This window comes from Scomber japonicus, chromosome 22, assembly GCF_027409825.1.
Source record: "Scomber japonicus isolate fScoJap1 chromosome 22, fScoJap1.pri, whole genome shotgun sequence".
NCBI classification, from domain to species: Eukaryota; Metazoa; Chordata; class Actinopteri; order Scombriformes; family Scombridae; genus Scomber; species Scomber japonicus.
In genome coordinates this window covers 22,307,780-22,324,659 of record NC_070599.1, presented here as the reverse complement: position 1 = coordinate 22,324,659, position 16,880 = coordinate 22,307,780, and the positions used below count along the sequence as shown (strand labels likewise).

General features: G+C 39.2%; 1 protein-coding gene across 1 annotated transcript in view; it reads left to right on the top strand.

The window, feature by feature from the left end:
* LOC128383556 (uncharacterized) overlaps positions 1 to 16,159 on the top strand; it is an 81,411-nt gene extending 65,252 nt beyond the window's left edge. Inside the window, exon 6 of the mRNA XM_053343162.1 lies at positions 15,918 to 16,159. Coding sequence (XP_053199137.1) covers positions 15,918 to 16,159 — 242 coding nt within the window. The remainder of the gene's footprint in view (positions 1 to 15,917) is intronic.
* Positions 16,160 to 16,880: the final 721 nt, after the last annotated feature.

Genomic DNA, 16,880 nt, shown 5'->3' with positions numbered 1-16,880 from the left:
CCATTTCTTATATACAGTCTATGGTTCACTCTCGCTTCCGAGTTTCCCTGCCCCCTGCCCCCTAGGCTGTTCTTCTGTTCTTCTCTCCTCTCTTATAGGTTCCTGTGGGTTCGTCACTGCCCGGGTGCAGCGGCGGATCCTTCGTCCGACCTCCCCACACCGCATCAAGAATCACCGTATCAAAAATCACTGTATCAAAAATCGTTCCACATCAAGAATACACAATTCATTCAAATTCTGGAACCTATAAGAGAGGAGAGAAGAACAGAAGAGAGGGCGGGGGGGAGGGAAACTCGACAGCGAGAGTGAAGGAGGGGGACGCTGTTGGGTCTGTTTATATAGGAGCCGGAAGGGGTGTAATTGGTGTGTGTTCCCACTCCTGAAACTGCGCTTATCAAGCTTCGATAAATTGATTAGATCGGAAGTTTATCTGCAGCTTGCGGAAACCAGATCTGACTGATTCTCCATCAAACCCCCGCTAGTCTGCGCTGGTGCCTCTCACAGAGCCCAGCAGACCCTCAGAGCATCAGAGTTTCTGGGGGAATTGGGATTGTTTCTGACATGTGAATGGAGGTTTGATGTTTCAGTTTTTCCTTCTCACACCTGTGATGACTGAACTTTGACCTCATGTGTTCATGACTCCTCTCCTCTGTCTCCTCTCACAGGGAGAAGATGATCTGCAGGATCCTTCTGCTCATCAGCCTGACCTCCTGTGTCTCTGGTTAGTTTACATCCTCACTTCATCATCCAAAAAGAGAAGAGTCAAAAGATTAGATGACTTTAGTTGTAAAATATATCAGTGAAAACATCAACAGAACTATTAAAGCTAGTAGAAACTCTTCATTACAGTTGGGAAGATGATCTATATTCAATTATTGCTTAGATTGTATTTATTATTGGTATCAATCATGACCTTTTTACTGGTGTATTTTAAACACTTTCCCTCTCTGTCTCCTCAAAAGGAGCATTTGTAGTGAAAGTGACACAGAGCTCCTATCAGGCAGAGGAGAACCACAACATCACACTGGAATGGACGTTTACAACCAAACCTGACAGTTCCTCCTCCTCACTGAACATCTTCTGTGACATGTTGACTGATCACAATGACCCAGTCCTGTATCATGTACATGAGGGTGTTGAGGTCCCAGAGTCTCAGGATGAACAGTTTGCAGGACGAGTTCAGAATGACAAAGACGCCCTCAGAGAAGGACGAATCAGACTTCAGGTGTCCAGACTCAGGACTGATGACTCTGGTCTGTACATATGTGAAGTGAAAACAGATGACGGTGTGAGCTCTGACAGATGCAACCTCAATGTCACTGGTAAGATGATTCAGTAAAACTCAGAAAGCTTTTTAATGCATGTTATCAGTGATGTACAGACTGGACTGATACACTTTATAAGTGTGGTTGGACTCAGCAGACACTGTATTGTTAAAAATATGCTGTATGTGGACACAAACATCACCAAGATCAACAGTGTGAAGTGTCACAAGTAGAAGGGTTGAATGTTGGGATAATAATTTGTTAAATAAAAGAACAATTATTATTATTTTGTGTCCTTTACAGAAGCTGTTGGTCAGCCAGATCTTCAGAAATCTATTGAGAGACCACAACCAGAGAGTCAGTTAAGGACCGGCCTCCATGTTGGACTGACAGCAGCTGTACTCGTTGTCTGTGCTGGACTCTGCTTTGCCTTCATACTTTGTTTAACTAAATGTCCTGATAAGACAGGACATCGTTTTAAACCACTTCTCTCCTCAAGTAAATCAAGTAAACGTGAACAGACCGCAGTGAATATGGCGGTGTGACAGTTACCTTTCTCATCACTGATTTTCTCTGCACATCCAACCTGACCTCTGATGTTTTGAGCCTGAGAGAACACAGACGATGAGAGTGTGAGAGAGGAGATCAACATCCATTTACACCCATCAGGACTAACAGGACTACTATGACCCTTTTCTATCAAAGTGGATGTAAATAATAAGAGTAAATAATGCACCAGTGTCAATGACAGTTCTTTATGTTTGGCACAAATTGTAACATAATCTATTTAATTTGTAAAATATCAAATCGAATTTAATAATGAATTCTTTCCTTGTACAGTTTATAATGCTTACATATTGTAAATGAATTATTGTTTCTATGAGAGATGTTGTTATGACTCTTTTGTGTCTTTTAGTCCATCTTGTTGCCAAGGTTACGATTTCCTTTTTAATTGTAACCACGTTATTAACCTTAAGTGTAGTTGTTTTTCAAACAGAACTGTTTTAGCTTTAATAGAAAGTGAGAAACAAACACTTCAGTCCATTAAACCACTGTGTTCAGACATTAATAAATATAAAACAAAATACTTGCATGTTTCTGTTTTTAAGTATTACCAGCAGCATATATCTTGTACTGAATCCTCTGAAGTTCTGGTCATGAAGTCTTCTTTTGGTCATTGATGAGAAAACTTGTACGTCTTTATTCTTGACACTGCACGGTCATAAAGGTTCCTCTGTCCATCAGCTTGTTTGTCATTTTCTAGTTTTACAGGAAGGACCTGGTTTTTTGTTGTTTTTTTTGAAATTTTTCAGAATGAGCCCAAATGTTGATTTAGCCAAACCCGCTACCTTCTTTTTTAAATTGTATGTTTTTATGTTTCCAATTTTTACTGTGCAATTGTACTTTTTTCTTTTTTATTATAATTGGGTTTTACATTTATTTGTTTGAATTGTATTTTTTATGCTTCCAATTCTTACTGTTAAATAATCTATTTTGTTTTGTATATGTATATTTGTATATTTTATATGTATATATTTTTTAAATTTTATGTAAAGCATATTGAGTTGCCCCTGTGTATGAAGTGCACTATATAAATAAAGCTGCTTTGCCCTGTTTACGCTTCATATTGACAGACAACTGAGCTGTTATGTGCTGATCTAATATTGAAATGACACCCAAGAAAGTGTCCATTTACTTTTTAACCCTTAAGCTTTAGTGAAAAGGGCAAAATCTATCACAGCACTTTCAATATTGATGTATACCTACTCAAATTGAAGCTCAGACCGTTCAACTATACATCCCATCTGTGCAGCTGTAGAATCAAACTGTATTTCAACAAGTTCAGGACCCAAAAGCTAAAAACTTTATATTTAATTAAGACTTAATGAGGGAGTTAGTCTTCCAGGATTATTGCACTGTATCACAGTCAGTTTATAAGTGTGATGGTGAAGGAGAAGAAACTGCTCCTGTGTCTGCTGGTTTTAGTGAACAGGGCTCTGAAGCACCACCTAGTGGGGAGAAGTTGGAATAGGTTGAGTTGAGGGTGTGAAGCATACATAGACGCCGCATTGACTGTGGAGAGGCGTGCCTAAAGCGCCACCATTTTGGTACAGGGCTAGCAGAGGCAGTAGTGCATGTATATCTACGGAGGTTAGAGGTGCTCCACAGTTTCAACGTAGAATTATTCACTGAAATCTCGACCGACTTCCAAACTGTCTGTCTACGTCTACCTGTCTGACATTTGTACCAAACAACCCGTGCTGACAATTGAGCAATTTTATGTATTTATTTTTATTACAATTGAGCGATGTATGATCACTTTTTAATAGTGCAAACACGTCATTCCTCTATAGACATAATGCGCTGCAGGAGAGAGTGGCCCTGTACCAAGATGGCCGCCGTGTAGACACTACGCTCCAATCTTTTTATTTTTTTTATTTTTTTATTTTTTATTAAGACAATAAGACAAACAACACATACAACACAACAGACAAAAACAAAAAAACAAAACACAAACATAAAACAGTCAGAGGTTTTTACAAATCATTGGCACAAAATTTCTCCATAATAAAGTATGTTTTGGCAGCTACGCTCCAATCGGCAGCAGCAGTCAATGCGGCGTGTACGTATATATGTCTATGGTGTGAAAGGTCCACAGTGATTTTTCTCTGCCTGTTTTCTGACTCTGAATGTGTACAGATGATTAAAGGCGGGCAGGTCAGCACCGAGGACCTTTGATCACTGATGAACATCTAAATATCACCAATGAATGTGGTTAGACTGTGAGTGATGTTGCTATAAAAGTGAAACTTTATCACACATCTCCAAAATGAAAGCAATATATTTAAAAGCAGCTTTGAGTGTTTAAACATGTTTCAGCACAAGTGAAATCTGCAGTTAATCATTTAACAAGCTTCAGTGTCAAATGACAGATTCCCACTGAAATGTCTTAATGTCACATGTTCTGCCTCCGCTGGTCTTTAACACAAATCTGTTAGTTGTCTTATTACTCAAAGTATCTAAAACTAAAAATTGTATTGATTTATTTTTTATGTACAAACTTTAATTTATTTGCAGCCAATATGGATGTATTTACTAAGTGAGCTGATTTAAGTTACACCCCCATCCAAACTGCTCCAGATGTGAATGGACTTTGGCAGCAGAGACAGATTTTCAGGTCTTGGCTCACTTCTTACAATCTGTTGATTTCATCCTCACAGTCACAGCTTCGATCACAGAAGTGTCTGTTTGATGTGTCAGGAGACAACAAATGGTTACAGTTTGAGTTCTTCTCATCAGTGTGTTTTCCTATCTCTCACTGATTTTACAGCTTGAAGACACTTGAAACTTGTCATAGATGAGTAATCAATAAGAGAGATCAGCAAGATACTGTAAAGTTATAGTCTAAACAAACATCTGCAGTATGTGTGTGTAGTTTTTGTCTCCTGAGTTTGATGTTTGTGTTGTTGAGCAGCCGATTCTCAAGTCCAGAGTGTTGAAGCCTTGAATGTCAGAACAGTCTCATCAATAAATATGCAATAATAAAATCATAATACTATAACAAATTAAATAAGCTATTCAAGTAATTTCATGTGATACACACCACAAATAAGTTACATGTTTCTGCAAGTTGATCTCAGTTTTAACCACAACCTTGAGCTCCAACGCGTCTGTATGTTTTAGCCAAGTTACAACAAATCACACAGACTTTACTGCTTATTATTACTCTCAGTTTGCTGGAGTGGTACATACAGTATTAGATTTACATGTTTTATCATATTTATTTAATACATTAAACACAAGATATGTTTATGAAGGGATGGACATGAGGAGAATTTTCTCACAAGGTGTCTCAGTAAAAACAGCAGCTACATGTTTGTGAGCTTTCTTTACTTCATGTAAGATAATGAGCAGCCAACCAGCTAATGTTAGCACTGAGTTTAAAGACTTTTCACTATTTTCTTGTTTAACATTGCTGTTAATAATTAAAGCAGATAATTACTGATAACAATATGAACACTTATGAAAAATGGCTTCTATTTCTGACACATGGTTGAATCTTTGCAGCAGGAAGGAAAAGGACAGATTTAAACATTTTGAATGGCACCTTCATAAAATTGGGCAGCAGTGATCCACCCAGGCCCAGCCACCTGCACCTCCACTAACACACACCTGTAAGTAAAGGATGTGAATACCTCTGACTACAGCTGAGTTTTGTGCCTCATTGCATGACTCTCTGGTCTCAGTGCTGCTTCTGTCACAAGAAACAAGTTCAATTAACAGCAGTGACTCTAAAGTTTTTGACTCAGTCATTCATGAAAAACTTTCCTAAACTGACATGAGAACCTAAATATCACCAAGTTCTTCTAATGTCAGTTATTAGTTTCTGATTTGTTATTTTCAATGCTTTCAATATTTTAATGACTTTTCAAAATTCTTTGTGATTTAAAAAAAACAAATATACTTGAACACACCTCTTGTCCAGATCTTTCTATATTCCTGTCATTTATGCAGCTTGTAAAGCAGTAACTGCTCGAGTATCAATAAAGTTTCTTATCAATATTTTGTTGTTGCTTAACGTTGTTCTTGAGAACTATGGTGCAAAAAAAGACGCACAGAAGTGTCACAACAACTTCTCTCATATGAATAGATTTATTTACAATATGTACACATAATAATACCAATGATACAGTTTTCTTATAATTCTGACGGATTCTCTGTCAGACTGATGATTGATAACAGTTGAAGTCTTAATGTTTGGTAATACTGATGTAAGTGATTGATGCTTCAGTCACTTATTTCACCATTTCAAAATAAAACACACAAAACTCTGACAACTTCTTTTCTACTGCATCCATGTCTTGTGTCTTATCAGGAGAACAAAGTCTGCAATATAGAAAAGATGACACATGATACAATAATGAATAAAAATGTGCAAGAATTAAATATAAAATTTACAACATCAAACCTTGATTCTCATGTCAGAAACAATGTGGACTACAAGCACAGACGCATGAAACATTTCCATTGTAGCTTAGTTTAAAATGTCTTAGTGCAGTTGTTTATTTCTGTCACAAGATGGCGCCAAACACCTCTCTTCAATAGTGAAACTAACAAATCACCACAGATATGCACATTAAATCCAATATGAAGTTTGATCCCAAGAGCAGGAACTGTTTCTATAACACACACACACACACACACACACACACACACACACACACACACACACACAGTCTTCATTCTCAATCAATAACAGATTCAGAGGACAACAGTTCAGAGGCCTGTACTACGAAGCTGGATTTTCTCTTATCGAGGTAACTTCAGGGTTAACCCTGGGTTTTCCGTACTACGAAGCTGGTTCACTTCTTACCGGGGTAAATCACCATGGTAACTTATGAACTTATTAAGAACCTGTCAACATTGGTGCGCGGATCGCGAGAGGAGCGTGTAACAGTCGAATATATGAAATGTGCCTTTAACGTGTGTCGCTCAACAGTGATGTCATCAAGCAGTGTCTATTGGTTATTGAGCTAGTTGAGAGCGCGCACTACGCTGGTCGGATTGTGTATATGCGAGTTCCTGCTTTCTTCTCTATCTCTCAACTCAAGTGACGATAATAAGTCCGTGTGGTAACTATTTTTGTTCATGTATGAAGATATAGTGGCCGTACAACCGGGCTTGGTAAGGTTGGAGTGTTTTAAGTTTGTGTATGAATAAACGACGAACATTTGTGAAATCCCACACACGTGAGTCCCTCTCACTCCAAGCTACACACAGACCCAAAATCGTCACAAGTGGCGCCCGAACATCTTTTTCCTGGACCTTTCATCGACGACCAGTTAAGTTATACGAAGCAGGTCGAGTTTCATCGAGTTTTTCAAACTTTTTGGACTGAACTACGTTGCCGGCGGCGACATCAAAGGCGTGGACGAGCCAGCGCGGCGCGCTGCAACGCGGACGGAGATGGAGACGCTGCTCTCATCTGAACTTGGAAGCTGGAAGCGACGGTTCGCGGGGTTTCTTCGGGAGGCTGCTGCGGGTGTTTCGGCCGAGACGACTGCGGCTCCTGGTATGTTCAGCTTCGGCTTGCGGCTCCCATGAACTGTGTGTGACGGCTTCTCCGGTTCTTCATAAGGGACTCTCCTCGTCTCTCCTTCTCCCGTCGCCTGCTGCTCTCTCCGCCCGCGGTTTTCTTCACGTGCCTGGACTGTCTTTGCTGGAGCAATGTCAAGTGCGCAGACCGTGAGATTTGACGAAGTTATTAAAGAAAGGAAAAAAAAAACTGAACTGTACTACTGCTACGGACCCCTCAGGGTTGCAACAAAAAAACAAAAACATGCAGACTGTTAGTGGTATGATGTGTTTGTGATTTGCACCTTTTTGTGGCTTTATTCATCACCTACAATTTGAGTAACAGTATTTGGTTGCAAGGGAAGTTATATTGATGCTAATGTTGTTTTTCATTTTCTTCTTGCATTAACTGTAGTGGGTGTTTTGAATTTCAGGTTTCTCCTTTTGCATAGGATTATTTTTAAAGGAGTAGGCTACTGCTTAGTTGTGCCTCATCACATTATACTACTAGTCTAGGTGGTTATGTAAACCCAAGTTACAGTTATTGATTTACGACAAAAAGTGTTAAATGCCGCCCTTCTGTGGTTAGGGTTTTGCAGTATTCTGCTCAACAAAAGCAGTTGTCTTATTTCATGAGACGTTAATTTTATTACTATGTTCTTTAAAAGAAATTTTAAATAAGGGAATTTCATAAGGTACTTTTCTTTAAAACCTGAGTTTAGTTTTTGACTAACTGTGGCCTTTCATTTTACTTGGTACTGACATGTATGCCAGTTATCTAAATGATTCACTGTATCTCACTCTGGTCCCGACAACTTAGTTGCATTGTCATGTATGACAAGTATACTTAGTCCAGACTGTATCTCAGTACGTACGGCTGGGGACAGCCTTTGTCTTACCAGGGGGGAATATGTAACAGTCGAATATATGAAATGTGCCTTTAACGTGTGTCGCTCAACAGTGATGTCATCAAGCAGTGTCTATTGGTTATTGAGCTAGTTGAGAGCGCGCACTACGCTGGTCGGATTGTGTATATGCGAGTTCCTGCTTTCTTCTCTGTCTCTCAACTCAAGTGACGATAATAAGTCCGTGTGGTAACTATTTTTGTTCATGTATGAAGATATAGTGGCCGTACAACCGGGCTTGGTAAGGTTGGAGTGTTTTAAGTTTGTATGAATAAACGACGAACATTTGTGAAATCCCACACACGTGAGTCCCTCTCACTCCAAGCTACACACAGACCCAAAATCGTCACAAGCGCTTAGGAGAGAATGAGCTTTTAGGGATAGATGCAATTTTTTAATTGGCCAAAATATATATTTAAAAAATAATCATTGAGGCACATGAGGGATATTATTCTGTAGGTTTGACATCCTGAGATCAAAGTGTCAGGGAGCATAATAACTGTATTTATTTATTGTAACTGTAAAAAAATTGACGAAAATATATATTTGTAAAATAAGCCTTGAGGCACATGAGGGATATTATTCTGTATGTTATACAGTTGGTTTGAAATCATTCACTCAAATGGTTGAAGCGCATAATAGGTTTGTATTTTGAATGTTGAATATTAAACTAACTTAATGTCGCTATGAAAGGAAGGGCACTGAGGAAGCGATCTGCCCCAAACGTCTGTGCCGTAATAAAGTGGCATTGTGTGATCAGAGTGCTGTCCGTTTATATTGTCTGATAAATTAATATTGTATGATCTCATGAATTTACACATTAACAGAGTCGGCAATTTTCTGCCAGCATTCCTTCCTGACTTTTGCTGCATCAACAGTGTTGCTTTTGGCCTGGATGATGTGTTTGAATTCTTCATATTTATAAAGAATAACTGTCTGCTCCTCCATGGTAAAGTAGTCTGCTCTGCAGGGTTTCTGCATGTTTGTGATTGGTCAGACGCTGCAAACACCTCCTCTTTATGTGAACGCGCAGAGATCCAGATTGGAAAACCCTGGGTTGATTTACCGAGTTGATAACCAGCTTCGTAGTACCGCTTATCCTGGACTGCGAAGATCTGGTTAAGTCAACCCAGGTAATCCAGCTTCGTAGTACAGGCCTCTGATCTCTGAGTTGATACCTGCAGATAAAGAACAGAGGTAAGATAAGTGACAGAGCTCAAGAGGATACAACTATACTAAAAAATAAACAAAATTAAAGCTACAAGCTTTGTGCATCTGGACAAACATACTAGGAGTAGTTAGAAAAAGAATGACACATTACTTCCTGTTGCCAGTAGGTGGCGCTATGACTGTCACTAAATATGGACCTGTATACATGTCTTCAGACCGGGACTCTAAACAAGCATATTACGTTTTGAAATGATATAACTTTTCATCTCAATGGTCTTTAGATGATGCTGACTGAATTTGGAGACACTGGGGTTAAATCTCTAGGAGGTGTTTGTTAAAGTACGAGACCTGGAAATGGCCAAAACTGCGTCAAAATCTGAAATTAAAATCAAAATGTCCGACTTCCTGTTGGGTTTACGTTAAGGCTGATTAATGCTTTTAACCCTAACCCTCAAAGAGATTTTTTCATGCGTCTGGTCATGATACCTATGCATACCGAATTGCATTCGGTTGGTATGGAGGGGCTCAACGTTTGACATTTTTTTGGGGGGCTGGCGATCCATATAATATCAAAATTTTGACCACGTCCGTAGTGGGTGTAAAATTTCATGAGTTTTCGGTCATGTTTGACACGCTTAAGTTTCTGTTTTGTGGAGAGAAGACGAAGCACAAGAAAAAGAAAAAAACCCAACTCCTTTGGATACAAGAGGGCCTTCACACTGCTGTCAGTGCGTGGGCCCTAAAAACAAAAACATGTCAAAACTGCCACAGAAAATGTGAAATACTAAAAGAAACTCAACACAATGTTACATCTGTGGTTTTGTGCAGGAAACATCGCTTCCTGCTCTGATGCAGCGTCTCACAGTCGCTTTAACTGAACAGAACTTGACTTCAGTGAAGTCAGTTAATTCATTATTTACCAGTCGTATTTTTTAATGCGTGAAAAAGTGTGGACTCTTACTTTTACATATGTATAGGCTACAATACGTTTTAAATATTTATTCAACTTTAATTTTCTGGGGACAAAATACAGAAATGAAGATAAAAATACCTATAGCTAGTCGAAAATGAAGAGCTTATAGAGAAATAAAGCAGATGTTACATAGAGACGTGAAGCTCTTTTTCAAGAACTGAACTCGACTCAGCCCGATTAAACAGACTCACAGGTCTCACTAAACACACTTCCTGAAGTTAAACTCCAGTCAACTGTTCGGCAGTGAAGATTTCTACAGAATGCTTTGTCTTAATTTTAGTTTTCAGTGAGTTTCTAACTGAGAAGGTTGACATGCAGCTCCAGAAAAAAAACCCACTCCCCTCTTCTTACCGTTTATATTTAAACTGCAGCGGAAGACGGACAAGAAGACAATGTGTGTTGCCTTCTGCAACAGGGCTTGAGGTTTCAGGTTCACAATGTTGACGCTGTCTTTTTATAAGACACCGCATGATGGGCGGTACCGCTCATCATGCCCATGCATGGGCGGTACCGCCCATCATGCCCATGCATGAGCGGTACCGCTCATCATGCCCATGCATGGGCGGTACCGCCCATCATGCCCATGCATGGGCGGTACCGCCCATCATGCCCGTCATGCGGTACCGCCCATCATGCCCATGCATGAGCGGTACCGCCCATCATGCCCATGCATGGGCGGTACCGCCCATCATGCCCATGCATGGGCGGTACCGCCCATCATGCCCGTCATGCGGTACCGCCCATCATGCGGTGTCTTATAAAAGACGGCGTCAACATTGTGAACCTGAAACCTCAAGCCCTGTTGCAGAAGGCAACACACTTCATTTGAACGACAGATTTTAGCCGCATATTAATGGGAGCTCTTCAGGATTAAAAGCTGGACAAGAGAACTTCACGCTCTGGACTTTCTTCAGTCTCGTCAGGGAATGAAACAAACAGCAAAGGTAAGACTTCATATAGACGGTTTACAGAGGTGGAAAGTAACGAATTACATTTACTCGCGTCACTGTAATTGAGTAGGTGACAGCTAAATTGGGCCACTTTTTGGTTAATGGCATGGGAAACTAACAAAAGAACAATGTATGACATTTATTTGTATTCTTATGATTAACAGGGTTTGTTATCAATATTTTTGTGTGGAATATATGTAAGAAAATATAATTGTTTAATATTATATTGTTATAGTGCATAGATGTGTTTTGAAATTAAAGCTTATTAGATTGTTTTATTAGAAATTACTTTGCAATTTTAGTGGTCCATTTTTACTGATCAGCCGGCCCATTTTACCTTAACACTGCCGATCTAAAAAATTTGGGGTAACCCATCTTTCAACAGCTGTAGAGCTTAAAGTTAAATTGCATCAAAACAACTATTTCATAAGAAATATTCCATGCTCTTGCAAGAGAGTGTGTGATCACTTTTTTGGCTTCTCTGGACTGTCTTCCTATAATAACCTCATGCTCCCCTCTTCCTCTCCTTTACCAACTGATTGTATTTACAGATTCTTCCCTCATTGACATCCTTTATTTTCCTTTCTGTTTCTTTCTTAACCTCATCTCTACTCCCTGTTTTTTTGTTTTATTTGACATATTGTCTGTAATCATAAGTTTAATGTTACTTTCCTTAAACATCTGTTACTTCTTTATTTACATGCCTCTTTCACTTTTTCCCTTTTAAGTTTGTGTGGTTTATGTGCACAAATCATGCTGGCACACACAGTGAGTGAGTGTGTATGTGTGCATGCACGTCAAGAATGCACACACACACACACACACACACTCATATGCACAGACGAACATAGTTGTGTACACACAAACACACACCTAGAGGGGAAAATGGGAAACAGGCATATCATACATGCATAATATAATAATATATTAACAATATAAATATTTCTTAATAAGAGAAACCATTAAAATATCTGCTAAAACTCAATTCAGAGGGCGGCCCATTTTACCTAACACGTTAAGGTAAATTGGGCCACTAACTAAAAATGCTTTTTCATAAAAAATTAGTATATTTTGCAAAAGATCAGCATTTTATCTGATAGAGGTCATCAAAATATTGATAATGAATCACTACTTCTAGATGTTTGTTTCTTAATTATTGAGTTATCAACCTTATCATTGACAAGTAAGATTTGGTTTGCCAGGCACCTAAACACGCTGTTTTCTTCAACAGTCTTGACATGAGGCATTGTCCTGCCCACCATAGCAACCTCAGACCAGTCAAATCAATTGTTACATATCAAGTACAGTTGTGGCAAGAATTTGAAAACATTTGTAGTCATTGGCTGTCAATGTTTAAAGAGCTAAGATGCTCAGACCTTAAATGGCCCATTTTACCTGATGGCCCAATTTTGCTGATGTCACCCTAGCTTTTTTGTGTACTTGTACTTTTTAAAGTAGTTTTAAAAATATGTACTTTTACTTTTACTTAAGTATGTTTTGTGTGAAGTATTGTACTTCGCTACATTTTAAATCACACCCGTTACTGAGTAAAAAATGTTGGCCGAATGTTTTTTTAAAGCAAAGAGTATCGTACAGAATCATTAACCAGCATGATACAATAACTTAACACTCATGCAGCCTGTTACACCGGGCAGCTAGCTCTCATAGCGACATATAAACTCTAACACAACACAACAAACTATAAAAGAAATGTCCATTAGACGTTGTGCTGTCATCGGTCTCACTCTTCGAATAGGACGAGGCATTGAGCATGATGTGTTCACGTTAAAAAAAGGACAGCGTCGGAAATGAATATTAAGCGAAAGCTGCACAGGGGCACAGCCTTTTACACATGGGTGCTTAAAAGTTTGGTCTTCTTTGGGTAATTTAAAGAAAAGTTATTGCTCTTGTGACTTTGACCCGTAGTGATTCATAGATTTGCAGTATGACTGTTGGTTTACAACGGGGTGATTGTAGGACTAGGATCAGAACTTTAGAGGGGCTCAGCTCCTAATGAGAATTTGACATTCAATGCCCTGCAAGTGTTTTAAAAATCCCTAATAATCATTCAGTGTTTCCCACACAATATTTAGAGACTATGGAGGGTTTATCATTTATTTTTAGGGGTGCTAAGATCAAATTTAGGGTTGTTAGAAAATCCACAAAAGAAAGTCTAAAATCGCTCCGGGTTTACAGAATCCACAATTATGCCACCTTCAATTTAATGGTTGTGTTATTTGAAAATGTTTTATGGGATGGTCTTCACTAAAATGACACATATCTCCATAAATGTTTTAAATGTTGTGTGTCGACGTATTTTGTCATTGAAGCTGAATTTGTAAATGTATACCTTTATCTTTAATTAAAACAACTAGTTAGAGATTTATGAGCCATCACTTTGTCCTACAGCCGCCGCCACCCCACCCACCCATAAAAGTAACTAAGTAACTTTTGCTCAAAGTATTTTTTTAACAAGCTACTTTTTACTTTTACTTGAGTATATTTTTAGACCAGTACTTTTACTTGTACTCAAGTAAAATTTCATCAAAGTAGTGGTATTTTTACTTGAGTCAAATATTTCAGTACTCTTTCCACCTCTGACGGTTTATATAACCCATCATCAGTGGTGGAAGAACTATTCACATCCATCAATGTAAAATATACACAGTTATACTTAAAAGTGTTGCATGAAAAATCTACTTTGTACTACTTGACTTATGGGGTGCTGATTGTCAAATTTTGGTTTCAGTATTATAGCTGATATATTTTGAATATGTAGCTCTGGTATCTTTCAATGAAGACAGAAATGTGTGTAAAACAGGTTATAAATAATGTTAAAAATAGCATACGTATCAGTGATACCCCCCCGTGGTTGTAGTCCACATTGTGTCTGACATGAGAATCGAGGTTTGATGTTGTAGATTTTCCTTCTCACGCCTGTGATGACTGAACTTTGACCTCATGTGTTCATGACTCCTCTCCTCTGTCTCCTCTCACAGTGAGAAGATGATCTGCAGGATCCTTCTGCTCATCAGCCTGACCTCCTGTGTCTCTGGTTAGTTTACATCCTCACTTCATCATCCAAAAAGAGAAAAGTCAAAAGATTTGATGACTTTAGTTGTAAAATATATCAATGAAAACATCAACAGAACTATTAAAGCCAGTAGAAACTCTTCATTACAGTTGGGAAGATGATCTTTATTCAATTATTGCTTAGATTGTATTTATTGTTGGTATCAATCATGACCTTTTTACTGGTGTATTTTAAACACTTTCCCTCTCTGTCTCCTCAACAGGAACATTTGTAGTGAATGTGACTCAGAGCTCCTATCAGGCAGAGGAGAACCACAACATCACACTGGAATGGACGTTTACAACCAAACCTGACAGTTCCTCCACCTCACTGAAAATCTACTGTCAACTGCTCACTGATCACAGTGGCCGATACCTGTATCATGTATATGAGGGTGTTGAGGTCCCAGAGTCTCAGGATGAACAGTTTGCAGGACGAGTTCAGAGTGACAAAGACGCCCTCAGAGAAGGACGAATCAGACTTCATGTGTCCAGACTCAGGACTGAAGACTTGGGTTGGTACATATGTGAGGTGTTCACAGATGATGATGTGAGCTCTGACAGATGCCACCTCAATGTCACTGGTAAGATGATTCAGTAAAACTCAGAAAGCCTTTTTAAAGCTGCAGTTGGTAACTTTGAGGAGAGAGAGGACTTAGCATCAAATTTGAAGAAGTACAACTTTCAGATCCCTCCCCCTCCCTCTCCGCTGCACTCCTGCCCTGCCTCCAAAGTCCCTCCCCCAGAGGAGGCTGATGTGTGCGTGACGGCATGCGACCATGGATGTGCATGCGACCACGTGCACGTGATCGCTAACACATGAGCTACACTCCACACAGCTCGATATAAAACGCTTTACAATTACTTTCACATGGCTATACCTTACCTAGAAACTCAGAGATATGAGCTTGACCGAGCTGAGGAGGAAGGGAGGGGCTGTGACGCGGAAGGGGGAAGGGCCTGTGAGGAGGAAGGGGAGGAGTCTGAGGAGGAAGGAGGAGGGGCCTGTGTGCGTGAGCAGTGATCGACAGCTGTCAGACACTCGATCAGACACAATCCTGGCTCTGATTGGGTCTTCTTGTCCGGTCATGGTGGATTCTGGCAATTTGCAGTAGGAGCAGTAGGCGGGGCTAAATGAGCCTGTTTTTTTTTCTTTTTTTACAGATTAATAGTTTCATGTAATGCTGTCTTTACATAGTGACAGTCTGAGCAAATATGACAAAAAGTTACTTTTGTAAGACTTACCAACTGCAGCTTTAATTCATGTTATCAGTGATGTACAGACTGAACTGCTAAACTTTATGAGTGTGGTTGCACTCAGCAGACACTGTGTTGTTAAAATATGATGTATGTGGACGCAAACATCACCAAGATCAAACCCAAACAGTCCAGATGTGAATTTTGGACATAAACAATGTGAAGTGTCACAAGTAGGAGAGTTGAATGTTGGGATAACAGAATTTGTGGAATACAAGTACAATTATTATTATGTTTCTGTCCTTTACAGCAGCTGTTGATCAGCCAGAACCTCAGAAACCTACTGAGAGACCACAACCAGAGAGTCGGGGAAGGATCGGCCTCTATGTTGGACTGACAGCAGCTGGACTCATTGTCTGTGCTGGACTCTGCTTTGCCTTCAGACTTTGTTTAACTAAATGTCCTGATAAGACAGGACATCATTTTAAACCACTTCTCTCCTCAAGTAAATCAAGTAAACGTGAACAGACCGCAGTGAATATGGTGGTGTGACAGTTACCTTTCCCATCACTGATTTTCTCTGATCCAACCTGACCTCTGATGTTTTGAGCCTGAGAGAACCAAACACGATGAGAGTGTGAGAGAAGAGATCAACATCCATTTACACCCATCAGGACTAACAGGACTCTGTCTGAAGCATCACCCTTTTCTATCAAAGTGGATGTAAATAATAAGAGTAAATAATGCACCAGTGTCAATGATTGTTCTTTATGTTTGGCACAAAATAGTAACAATCTATTTAATTTGTAAAATATCAAATTGAATTTAATAATGAATTGTCTTTCCTTATGTACAGTTTCCATGTACAGTTTATAATGTGTACATATTGTAAATGAATTATTGTTTCTATGAGAGATGTTTTTATGACTCTTTTGTGTCTTTTAGTCCATCTTGTTGCCAAGGTTACGATTTCTTTTTAATTGTAACCACGTTATTAACCTGTAAGTGTAGCTGTTGTTCAAACAGAACTGTTTTAGCTTTCAACAAGAAGTGAGAAACAAACACTTCAGTCCATTAAACCACTGTGTTCAGACAGTATAAAATAAAATGAATGTATGTTTCTGTTTTTAAGTCTTACCAGCAGCTCATCTTGTATTGAATCCTCTGAAGTTCAGAGGGGTATTGCACAAAAGTAGAATAAAGAAATCCAGGATAACTGAGCAAGCGCAGCTTGATCTAGTCTGACCTGCGCATCTTGGCTTATTCGGTTGCA